The sequence below is a fragment of the Syngnathus acus genome, chromosome 19, assembly GCF_901709675.1.
Source record: "Syngnathus acus chromosome 19, fSynAcu1.2, whole genome shotgun sequence".
In the NCBI taxonomy this organism is placed as follows: domain Eukaryota; kingdom Metazoa; phylum Chordata; class Actinopteri; order Syngnathiformes; family Syngnathidae; genus Syngnathus; species Syngnathus acus.
In genome coordinates this window covers 8,923,021-8,934,258 of record NC_051103.1, presented here as the reverse complement: position 1 = coordinate 8,934,258, position 11,238 = coordinate 8,923,021, and the positions used below count along the sequence as shown (strand labels likewise).

General features: G+C 54.3%; 2 protein-coding genes across 26 annotated transcripts; both read right to left on the bottom strand.

Annotated features, from left to right (window-relative positions):
• Positions 1-229: 229 nt before the first annotated feature.
• On the bottom strand, positions 230-8,105 carry jakmip3 (Janus kinase and microtubule interacting protein 3). Of its 24 annotated transcripts, none has more exons than XM_037277473.1 (23): positions 6,746-7,154; positions 6,101-6,313; positions 5,787-6,029; positions 5,374-5,640; positions 4,937-5,137; positions 4,698-4,811; positions 4,308-4,463; positions 4,126-4,242; positions 3,690-3,725; positions 3,535-3,606; positions 3,294-3,398; positions 3,037-3,165; positions 2,870-2,953; positions 2,313-2,375; positions 2,128-2,226; positions 1,940-2,038; positions 1,799-1,858; positions 1,619-1,684; positions 1,489-1,557; positions 1,339-1,416; positions 1,049-1,282; positions 816-941; positions 230-442 (listed from the first exon to the last, which is right to left on the bottom strand). In XM_037277473.1, the coding sequence occupies exons 2-22, from the start codon at positions 6,260-6,262 to the stop codon at positions 825-827; spliced, it is 2,571 nt and encodes an 856-aa protein (XP_037133368.1). In that variant the 5' UTR covers positions 6,263-6,313; positions 6,746-7,154; the 3' UTR covers positions 230-442; positions 816-824. The 24 variants fall into 24 exon arrangements, 20 of the variants coding, with proteins under 20 accessions (XP_037133368.1, XP_037133369.1, XP_037133371.1 ...); XM_037277474.1 differs by having other exon boundaries at positions 1,805-1,858; XM_037277476.1 differs by having other exon boundaries at positions 5,395-5,640; positions 6,128-6,313.
• LOC119137887 (multiple inositol polyphosphate phosphatase 1-like) lies at positions 7,296-10,985 on the bottom strand. 2 transcript variants are annotated; one of them, XM_037277485.1, is made up of 7 exons: positions 10,265-10,982; positions 9,851-10,042; positions 9,340-9,534; positions 9,162-9,259; positions 8,556-8,686; positions 8,356-8,490; positions 7,296-8,297 (listed from the first exon to the last, which is right to left on the bottom strand). In XM_037277485.1, exons 1-7 carry the CDS (start codon positions 10,680-10,682, stop codon positions 8,102-8,104), a joined length of 1,365 nt encoding a protein of 454 aa, XP_037133380.1. In that variant the 5' UTR covers positions 10,683-10,982; the 3' UTR covers positions 7,296-8,101. The 2 variants fall into 2 exon arrangements, with proteins under 2 accessions (XP_037133380.1, XP_037133379.1); XM_037277484.1 differs by having other exon boundaries at positions 8,356-8,686; positions 10,265-10,985.
• Positions 10,986-11,238: the final 253 nt, after the last annotated feature.

Below are 11,238 nucleotides of genomic sequence, written 5' to 3'. Positions count from 1 at the left end.
ATTTTTCTTTTATATTGTATTCTATTTATTATGCCGGAAGACTACGGTCCTGAAGTCTCTTTTTGCACCTTTATCCCCCAACTTGTACCTTCCTGTAAATCGAGCTGTTGTTACATGCAGTTTCTCACACGTGAGATTAATAAAGTTCCTCTTATCTTATCTTATCTTACAATACATCTTTATTTGTATAAAATTTTCACAACAGCTGTTGCACAAACAAAGCGAGAAAAACCAAAGATGTGCGTGTTCCGCCCACGCTGGCTTTATTTGCACCTTTGAAAAGACACCGTATTTCCGCAGATGTGGCAAAGAGTACTTTTGGGCATCTGAGACGGGAGGATGTCCAAAGCATCACGTCACCTGCTCTGGTAGGCATGGTGGTGGGACGTTCAGGTCAACCGCTTTGGGGTTGGCTGAGTTTTTGGTCGCAGGATGCCGCACACTTGAAGACAGAAGCAGAAAAGCAGAGCTAAATGCAAAATGTACTCACCGGTGACTCCGCTTTTTTTCCCCCCTGAAGAAATGGATGGACGGGTGGCCCCGGCTGGCCGGTGGGACGCTTGTTATTCTGACCCTTTTTAGTGCGCGTTTGGGGCAACAACCGTTTTTTGTGGCGCCATCTTCTGGTTCAAGAGTGCCCTGCATGTGAATTTGCCTTTCCTGCCTTCTGATTGGATGAGCGCCGGCCGGTGTGAGGCGGTGCCTCTGTCACCGTGGCGGAGGGTATACGTCGGCATCGGAGCGTCTGCCAGCGTCTGAGACCGGCTGGGAGTGTATCGGAGGTGTCGAGTGCGGTGCCGCTGGAGCTCACTCACCAGCTGGTGTTAGGGCCACAGAATGAAGGCCAAGGAGAAGAAGAGAAAGAGAAACAGAAACTTCTCCTCCAATTGTTTGATTTGTCTCTTCTGAGCTTCGATGAATTCTTTCAGCTCTTTGTTCCTCTAGGACGGACAAATGGAAAGTGGCCTTCAAAAGCAAGTAAGCGCGCAAGTAAGTGCGCAAGCAAGTAAGTGCGCAAGTAAGTGCCGGGCTGGCTTTGGGCCCTTACCTGTTGCGCGCTGTGCAGCAGATCCATTCTCTCTTGGAGGATGCAAGCGTCGCGCTCCCTCAACTCGCACATCAGGGCTCGCTTCCATTGGTCCACGGCGCTCCTAAGCTCTTCTCTCTGATCCGCCGTCAGCATGTCATTCACGCCAGCGTGGCTGGCCTTTTCGCCGTCCGTGGCGGGGCAGTCCCGCTGCGGTAGCGCCTCGTACAACATGGCCTCCAGCTCCAGGATCCTCTGGGCCGCAATCCTCGTTCATCAGTGGTCCGGCGGGAGATTTGAGGGCGGCTTACCTTATGAGCCTGGTCCATGGAACGCTTCCTGAAGTCCAACTCTTCATCCAGGTAGCCCTTCTGCTTGCAGAACATATCCTAGCACAGCTCAAGGTCAGAATTGTTGGGGTACATTGCCGGAGTTCCCCTTGGATGATGTCGCGTGTCTACCTTCTCACTTTCAATGTCCAACATCTTCTGTTGAAGTGCTGACTTGGTCACTTCGATGGATTCTAACCACTGAGGAAAGGCTGCTGTCACATAAGCAGAATGCGAGAGCGTGCGTGGACGTGTGCGTTACCTTCTCGGCTAGGGTGAGAAGGGTCCTGGCGTGAATCACGACCACCTGCTCCTCGTTGGTGAGATTCTGCAAGAGCCCAAAGGCACAGCGTCAACAAGCTTCTTTCAGCGCAAAGCCTTCCAAAAGTCACATTTGAGCCGGCGAGTCACGTGGAGTGCGAACATAAGGAGTTCGACATACACTTACGGCGTTATCGCCCAGGATGTCCAGCTTCTTCATCAGATCACTGATGACGATGTCCTGGGGAAAGGCGCAAGGAGCAATGTAAGGCGCTCTGGGACCTCGGGTTAGGGTTAGGGTTGCGAGGGACGCCTTACGTACGCTCACGCCCTCGGCCTCGCAGTAGATCTGCAAAGGGCTGAGGCCGTCTGGGAAACGGACTTGCTGGAACTTCAAAACGGGGGAGCGCCACTCCCTCTCCTGAAAGGCAGAGGCATGCATCCATCCGTCCGTCCGTCTGTCTGTCTGTCACATCTCTGGCCTCAACACGCTTGTGTGAGTCTTCCCACCTCCAGCTCCAGGATGCGGAACTCAAGCAGTTCGTTTTGGTCTCGGATATCCTGGATGTGCTCTTTCAGACGCGCTTCTTCCGCCTCCATCCGCCTGACCTGAAAAGACAGTCAGACCTCATCTGCGGGGCTTCCCGACGGGCGTGACGCCAAGCGACTCCGCCCAGCGCCTTTCTTTCCGTCACCTTTTCGGCCAACTGCTGATTGCTCTGACGCAGCAGCTGTTTCTCCTCCACCCACTTGACATTCTAGAAGAGACAAACGCGTGGACAGCTTTGGAAAGTTGTGTCATTTTCATCCACTAATTCTTTGGTTGACTGGAAAATGTCCTTTGCTTTTCTCCGCATTTTCCCAGCCACGTTCGGGGGGGTTGGTCCAGCTCAGTGGCCTAGTGGTAGAGCGTCCGCCCTGAGACTGGAAGGTTGTGGGTTCAAACTCCGGCCGGGTCATACCAAAGACTATAAAAATGGGACCCATTGCCTCCCTGCTTGGCACTCAGCATTAAGGGTTGGAATTGGGGGGTTAGATCGCCAAATGATTCCCGAGCCCGGCGGCACCGCTGCTGCTCACTGCTCCCCTCTCCCCCAGGGGATGGATCAAAATCACACGGGGATGGGTTAAATGCAGAGGACACATTTCACCACACCCAGATGTGTGTGTGACGATCATTGGGACTTTAACTTTTTTAATGCCTGACGAATGATTTTGTCTGAGAAAAAGGTGTGCGCATTGATGAGCTTACCTGTCCTTGTTGTTTCAGCGCTGACTCCAGATCTGCCACTCTGCTTTGATAGTGACCCATTTCAACCATCAGCTGTTCTCTGGTCTGAAAGGAGAAGGAGGAGGAGGAGCCTCGGGTGAGAACGGGGAGGCTGGGACCCGGCCGGGGGTTGCGGGAAGGGGCGCCACCTTGATCTCCTTCTCGGCGTCGTAGTCCCCTCCGCTGGTCTGGGCTAGCAGAGCGTAGGCTCGTTGCAGCGCTTGATATTCTTGCGTCAGCTGGCGGTAGCGAAGCTCCGCCTCCTCACGCACACACCCCTGCAACACAGCGCTAGTACCAGAATCAGTCAGACCGGCGACAAAGCACCCGCGACGCAAAGACGAGTCCAACTCCGGGCTGAAGAGGAACGCTTGGCGGCAATACGCTCGCAGAAATGGCGGGCTACCTCTTCGGGTTCCGTGTCGGGGGTTCTGTCGGTGTGAAAAGACAAGGACGATCCGTCCGAGTCCACCGACACGTCTTCGTCGTAGCCGTAAAATGTTTCGATGACCTGCGGGCGCGGAAGCAAACATCTCGTTGAACAAACCGAAGCGACACCTGACGATGAATCGACGAGAGGAACGATAGCGAGAAAAAGGCCATTTCATCTTGCGCAAAACCAAGCAGCCGCAAACAAACGGACTCACCTTGCAGGACCTCACGCTCCGTTTCCTCCTCAGAGATTCTCGACGTCGGTATCGTAGCACCAAATCTCTTTCCTGTCGACACAAATAATCCGCCTTTGAGATTCTTTGGATGCAAAGGGAACGAACGGCTCCGGCGCAGAAACAACGCGACTCACAATTACATTTCTGACGTGAGCTCCTGTCTCCAGAGCCTGAAAAACACGTCACCCGGCGATGATTCGAGGGACACACGTCTTTTCCAAAAGTGACAACTACAGGGTGCATTTTGCCACTAGCTGCCTACGGACAATGACGTCACGCTCGCGGCTCATGGTTGGCGGGCTGAGCAGCGGGGTGAGTCCGTCGTTTTCAGCGCACAGCGAGTGGCAAAGGCGCTGACAAAACGGGAGCTTTTAGCTGCTGAAAACGGCAAAACAAGTCTAAAGCGTGTTCAAACGCGTGCGCACAATGCTCCTGTTTGAAAGGACGGAATTTAAGGGGCCAATTGTTTGGATGGCGGCCGCCGGCCAAGCTTTGGACGGAAAAGGTTTCCGGGCGACAGCGAGCGAGCGCGGCGCTGCCGTACGTGCACCGAGTCGCCCGCCTGAGGACCTTGGACAAGTCGTCGATGATGTGCCGCTGCTCCACAACTTGAAGCCGTAGAAACTCCATTTCACCGTCCTGCTGGCCGCAACCGCGGTCCAGGTCATTGAGCGAACTAGGCCTTCTCTGTGGAACACAACAAAGGCAGTGGACTCTTTGTTGGCACGCCGCCGTTGCCCGCGCCGACTTACCAAGCTTGCCATCTCCTCGTTCTCCTGGGTGACAAAGCGCACTTTGTTTTCGAGGCGACACAGCACCAGCGAGAGTTCTTCATTCTTCCTGCTCAGGCGTTTGTTTTTGTCCAGGAGTGGCAGAAACTGGCTCTCTGTTTCTCTCAGTCGCTTCAGCTGCAAGCATGAGGCGCGGGATGTGAAAGACGCACAACACGCGGGCCAGAACGTATCCATTCCTTTTGCATTGGTTTGAACGGAACCGTGGCTTTGGCTCGCAATAAAAGACATCTTCCACCAGGCAACCGACTCGCCGCACCGCTCAACTAATAAGCAAGCGCAATGGGTGCCTCGCTGGATGGCGTGCATCAAACGTAGCGCAAACCTTCAAGCGTGCCGTCAATACATTACCAGTTCGTTGCGCTCTTCAGAAAGCAGGGCATTTCGATCCTCCAGTTTCCTGATGACTGCGCTGAGCTCAGCGATTTTCAGCTGAAACCTTCGCGTGTCCCGATCCTCCTGAGACTAAAAACACCCCCCCCCCAAACACACACAACCACTCGTTCAAAGTTCAAAACTGTATTTGTGCTACCTTCCTCCAGCAACGAACTAAGTCATGCGTACTGCAAGTGTGTGATGAGGTGGCTTACGCTATGAAGAGGATTGCTAGTAGCGGCGTTGACCCCACTTCCAGGGTAGTTTAGGCCCGCCCTTTGGGAATCCCTCAGGGCGGCGATCTGCTGCTCGGCAGCCTGAGTCTGCAGCTGAAGGCGGTGGGCGTGGCCGGCCTGTAGCCCCAGGGCTTTATCCAAAACACTAACCGCTCTGTCCTTCAGCTTGATCTCATCCATCTGGATGTACAAACGGGGAGCGCTCAGGCGGGCGGGCAAACTCATTTGCCAGAATTGTGACAAAAGCAAAGAGAGCAACCGGCCATTTTTTTCTTGAATAGACTAGAACGCCTTTGTTGTGACAAAAGCAAAGCGAGCAACCGGCCATTTTCTTCTTGTGAAATAGAATAGAATAGAGTGCCTTAGTTGTCATTGCACAGCAGGTATACAACGAAATTGGGAACATAGCCACGCACCGCGCATCTGATCAGTCCTACCAGTCGGCGGATCTCCCTCTCGCAGTCTCTCTTGGTTCGGCTCAGCTCCTCCCCATGCTGGTGATGAGCCGATCGGAGCTCGGCCGCTCGGGACTGGCAGGCCTGCTGGGCCGCTGCCAGGGCTTCTTCCGCGCTCCTCTTTGCTCCGCGTTGCTCCTGAAGCTCCTGGTGGAGGCGACACCGCTCGGTCTCCCAACTCCGCCGCGTCTCCTCCACCTCCGCCAGCAAAGCGCCCCCGCTCCTCACCTGAGCAGACGTTGCGCCACACCGGGCCGATGAGACCGCAACGGAGCGCCGCGACGCTTACTGGGGACAAGCTACACAATACAGTAGCGTCCGGATCGGAGCCCGACGTGGCGTGCGGAAAGTCACACACGGATTGTGCGGATCACCTTGTCCATGGAGCCGTCCCTCAGGCTGAGGACCAAGGCATTCAGTCGCTGGATCTCTCCATCTTTGATTTTGATCACTCTCATCAGCTCCATTTCATGCTGCCGCAGTAATGTCTCCCTGGTAACGGCTAACTCTTTCTGCTTCTCCTCATGGAGTTTGCTTTTGAGTTCCGTCATGGCGGCGGTGGCGCGGTGGTGCTCCGCCCGCAGTTCCTGACTTCTCTCTCTCTCCAGACGGCTGACCTGACATGGCACACGCACGTCAAATCTACATCGGGAAAACTTGGCAGGCACGCACGCACGCACGCACGCACGCAGTGTCTGTCCGTTGAGGTCTTCACCTTGTTCTTCTCCTGCTGAAGTTCTAACTGGACGTCCATCAGTTTGGCTCTCAGCTCGTCATTGGCGGCTTGAAGGGTGCCCACGGCGTCCGTTCGCTCCGCCCTGGCCCGCCCTGCCGGAGCTCGTTTGGACATCTCTTACTCGAGTCTCGCCCGGTCGTCAGTCAGAGATCACAACATTTGTACCTGGAGAGCACAAACACACAGCGCTGTTTTCCACTGGCTTCGGACTCAACTTCAATCGGTGCCGTAACTTACAACATCATAAACATAGATCTAGCTTGACTTATTCATTAAATAAACTCATTTGGTTCTTCAAAACAGCGTAACGCAACATAGCGTGACCGAGACGGCCGTTATCCACCTGCGTGAAGTTATTTGGTGAAATTAATGAGATGTTTAAGACACCATATTTCTGTCGTTATGAAATGAAGGGAAATAATCAAGGATTGCTGAAGGTCCAAAGGTGTTGTGATAAACGACAAGAACGAACAATTCTATCGGAAGCAGCCATCTCTGTTGTTGCCATTTGCCTTGAGGTCGGAATTGGGAAATTCCAAGCGGGATAATTCCGGGTTTCGACCGCATGCAGCATAATGTCAGTCAGCCAGCACTCACCGTGCTTTCCAAGAAGAGACCTGGGGCATCGCATCGTGAGTGCGTGCCTGCCTGCGCGTTGGTTCCTTTCGTCAAGGCGCTCGCTCGCTCGGAAGCAATATGTGCCAAGCTACTGTGTTCATTCGTTTGTCTGTACTGTCGCGACTGGACTTCTGAGCCGCCTTACAAATGAGGGAGTACGTGCGTTCATGTCGCAGTTAGCTTGTGTGTTTGGGAGGAGATACTCTTCGGCGGCTGCTGTCATCTTCAGAGGCTGTCATCTTCCTCCTCCCCTACTTCCTGTTCCTCATCTTCCGAGGCTCTGTCCAAACACTTGTACCAGTCCCTACGCCCGCCCCTCAGTGGGCTACCAACGGGAAGGGCACGAGGGTGCAAGCGTACGAACTGCAGAACGTGAAGCGTACTTGCTTGCTGCAGAACGTGAAGCGTACTTGCTTGCGTCATTGACTTGTCGCCAGGTTGAAACTGCGTCATATAGAAGCGTACTTGCTTGAGTCATTGACTTGCCGCCAGGTTGAAACTGCGTCATATAAGACAGGGACAACCGGTCTTTGTTTTGGTAATTTTACCACTTAAAATTAGTTGTATTTAAAAATTACTTGTGATTAGTTGTACAATAAAGTAGTAGTAAGTAAAAACTCGAGTTCTGGCTTCTAGTCGATGGCAGATGTGTCTCCTGTTTTGCAGTATTTGCGGCCTCTGCGCGATGTACGGCGCATGCGCTTAAGGTCGCTATTGTACAGCAACTCCACTTGGACAAAATACGGAGGTGCAATTTGTACGTTCAATTAAATCGTAAAATAAAGAATGTCACAGTATATTTAAGCTTGAATAGGCTGTTGTTGGGCACAGCAAAAGGAATTTTACCGAATGTCGATAATATCCCGCTAGTTTGGTCAAATCCGTCATGAGCTATGGCTAATCGACTTTAGCCGAGGGGCCATGTATGCGGGCTTAGCCGGAGGGGCGGAAGGGCGAGTATTTAGACAGTGCATACTCAAAAGTAACGTCATCATACATAGTACTCACAAATGCCTCTCCCACGTGGAAATTCACTGTCATTGCAGCTCAGTTATTTGGCTTTTTTTCCCCTTTGTTTGGGACGCATGGGGAGCATTAAAACCGTGACAGGAGTGACATACAGGGACTACTGCTGTGACAAGAAAATGTCCCCACTGTGGGATAAATAAAGTTCTATCAATCAATCACAAAAGAAACATGGGCACAAAACCTGTCAGCCGGTCTGTCAGCGCCACCGCTCAAGCGCCTTTCTCCACGTGGTCGCGGCGGACCTTTCAGAGCTCGGTGTTGGGTTCGCGCCCGCCGGCAGCTCCGCCGCTGCAGGCCTTTTGATAGTCACATCCGTCCAGCAAGTGGCGGTACGCCGCCCGCACGTCGCGATACAGCGGCGCATCCTCGTCTGGCAGGGCCGGGAATCGGACAGGGGTCTCGTTCACCAGCAGCTGCAGGCGGGGGCCTCGCGCGCAATCCAGCAGAGCCAAGACCACGTTGGCTGCGTACGGCACCATCAGGCTGGAACGGAACCGTCGGCCTGGAGATGGCCGGGGCGTCACAACGGGTTCGGGTATAGCGGGACGGCATCGTCTTACCATGCTGCGAGCGGTAGTTGGCTGCAGTGGGCGGAGTCTTGTCCTTGTAGAGGCCCAGCAGTCCGAGGAGAGGGAGGAGCGTCTCGGCGTGCCCGATCAGGAAGGAGGCGGGATCCGGGGGGGGTGTCGGTGGCCCTGCGGACCAATCCTTTCGCATTAAAAGCACGTTCCTTTGGCCCGCCGAGCGGCCTTCTTCTGACCTGCGCGGCCGTCCGGCCTTGTCGAGGGTCCTGAAGATGTGGTGGAAAAGCGGGCAGCTGGCCAGCAGGTTGATGGTGTGGCCGTGCGCCCGCTTCCAGAACAACTTCAGGTCACACTTGTACTCCAGAACCTGCCGGCACAAGGATGCCCCCTGGTCAACGCGCCTCGCATTCCAAGTGCTGAATGGCGAAAGCGCGTCACGACGACCTCTTTCATGTTCAACTCGCCTTTGCCAAGTACCGTGTCTAATTTCAGTTGGCTGCTTAGCGAACGTTTGCCATCTGGCGGTTCCTGAATTTGTCACAACAACAACACGCAGACAGTCCAGTAAATATGCTAGTGACGACAACTCACAGTCAGGCAGGGGAACTTCGCCTTGTGAGTTTTAAACCGGGCCATCTGTCAATGTGTACTGGCAAACCGGGATGATCTTAAGTGTAAAATTGTGAGTTTGAACCCACAGTGGCGCTGCAGCAGACCCACCCGCACCCCACACCGTGGAAAACCGTCATCAGTGTGTAATATCGTCGTCAACGGCAGATAATGAGGTCGGGTCGAGTTAGCGCCGTGATGCACATGGGGGGTCCTCGTGTCCTCGGGGGTACCTCGGCGTCACAGGGCTCAAACAGGAAGCACCAGGGCGAGTGCAGCGACTTGATGGCCAGCTCGTACGAGCAAAGGTAGAACGCCGCCTCCAGAAGTTCTGCAGGAGACGCATCCAGTTATTTTGACTATCTCACCATCCTTTGACGCGAGGCGTGTCAGCACGGCGCTCACGATAACCTGGTGTGAAGTCGCGGAGAGGAAGTCCCAGTTTGTCGGCCACTTTCTTCCTCAGCGCCTCCATCTCCGGGCCGCGCGTGAACTTGTGGACCTCGGCCAGCGCCGTGCGGTTCATCTCCACGCCCTCCACGTAACCACGGCAACCGTCATAGGCGCGCAGCAGCCCGTCATCCACTCGGTGGCGATAGTTTACCGCTATACCAGGCGAGGCAAAGACACGGAACACACCTCAGTTCGAGTGCCATGCCAAGACTTTGGGGCAGAATCATAATGCAAAAATGCAAGACGGCAACATTCCAGTGATCAGACAGCAAAAGGAATTTTTAGGCGATTTGCTAGTTATGGAAGCGTACTGCGGCCGGGTCAGAACGACAACATCAACAACTTCAGTACCTTGACATAACGTGACCCAATGCAGGGTTATAAGGGCCACACGCTTCAAATCAGTCAAACCGTGATGCTGGGGCATCACAAATGTAAATGTGTCTCCACAGCAGACAGCGAGACTTACGTGTCATGTTGGCTCTGAGGTGAAGTCCTTCCTGGAATGCCTCGGCGCTGCTCACGCATCGGTGCTTGGAGCTGGTCAACACGCTGACGCGCCCCCCACGCAACGACTCCTGCCCCAACAAAGACGGAAACAACGTGGACAGACGCATCGCCAGCTGCCGCAGGTCCTCCCGGCCTTTGGCCACCAGCTGACCTGCAAGAGGTTCACAATCAGATCCAAAATGGCTCCGTAGTGGCCATCCATTGATTCAAAAACAGGCAGCGATTTCAAAAGGAGTGTGCACAAGCAACCATTTTACACACTGATTGGTCTTTGTTTTTCTCGTAAACTATCGCAGACAACACCGGATATACCTAATGTCTAATGAATGCGTATGGTGCTGTAGGACAACCCTCCGTTCTCGACAGTGCTCACCATCCATGTCGTCGGTGTACCACATGTCCCAGCGGCGCAAGACGTCCCGCCTCCGGGCGGCGCTGCCTTCGCCGTGTTCACCTTCTTGGGCTTCGCCTTCAGATCGTCGCAGCAGTTCGCTGAGCTGGCGGATGGCGCGGATGCTCTTAGCGGTCGGGTAGCGGCTGCCGTGGCGGACGACGGCTGTCAGGTGCGCCGGGGAGCAGCGCTCTCCGCTCGGGGTCCTCAGGAATGGTCCCGGGTCCGTGCGAATGTCGGCCCAGGTGTCGGCCACCCGCCTCCGATACAGGGCGGCGTCCTCGTAGCGTGTCTTGGAGCCAAAGTGGGCCGCAAAGTCCGGCACGTCCGCCGCCGAACAGCCGCCGCGGCGGCTTGTCAAGATAACAATGACGACGGACTTGAAGACGAATGACAGCATTTTCCTTTTTGTGCCTTATGGGACTCGTTCGGTTTGCCGCATAGTGGCACCTTGGTTGGCTGTGCTGATTTTCCGGGTAGTTGATCTTTCAACCCCACAGCTGTCGGACAACGCGGGCCACGTCTCAATAGACAAACTAAAGTGCCCACGACTCGACACTCGCACTACGGCGGCCACGTTGGCCACGTCTCATTACCTACACGGTAGCGGCCACTTCCGAACACTCGCGCTCTGCAGTACTCATCAAAATGGAAGTGCACTATTAAGCGATTGAAGGCGCAGTGAACAACGCGGGCCACGTCTCGCCAACCACACTACAGCACCACGTCTCAATAGATAAACTAAAGCGCAGTGAGCAAGCGGAGGGAAACCGCTGAATTTGGACCATGCGTGCGCCCACTGTGGTGAACTTACGTCATCACGCGTGGCGATACTGTTTTTTGTTTTTTACACCGGTTGTTATGACAGTTGTACTGTTTCACTTGAGCTTACATTTGCAATAAAGTAAAAGGTTGACCTCAGGCTTGTAGTCATTTTGCAACCACCGCACGATCTG

Coding starts and splice junctions, on each gene's coding strand:
- jakmip3 (XM_037277463.1), bottom strand. CDS start 6,262: ATGTCCAAACGAGCTCCGGCAGGGCGGGCCAGGGCGGAGCGAACGGAC. Junction 4,243..4,307: donor ACGAGGAGATGGCAAGCTTG/GTAAGTCGGCGC, acceptor TGTGTTCCACAG/AGAAGGCCTAGTTCGCTCAA. Junction 2,376..2,869: donor CGCTGAAACAACAAGGACAG/GTAAGCTCATCA, acceptor TGTCTCTTCTAG/AATGTCAAGTGGGTGGAGGA.
- LOC119137887 (XM_037277484.1), bottom strand. CDS start 10,682: ATGCTGTCATTCGTCTTCAAGTCCGTCGTCATTGTTATCTTGACAAGC. Junction 10,043..10,264: donor GTACACCGACGACATGGATG/GTGAGCACTGTC, acceptor AACCTCTTGCAG/GTCAGCTGGTGGCCAAAGGC. Junction 9,535..9,850: donor CCTCAGAGCCAACATGACAC/GTAAGTCTCGCT, acceptor CGCCTGGTATAG/CGGTAAACTATCGCCACCGA.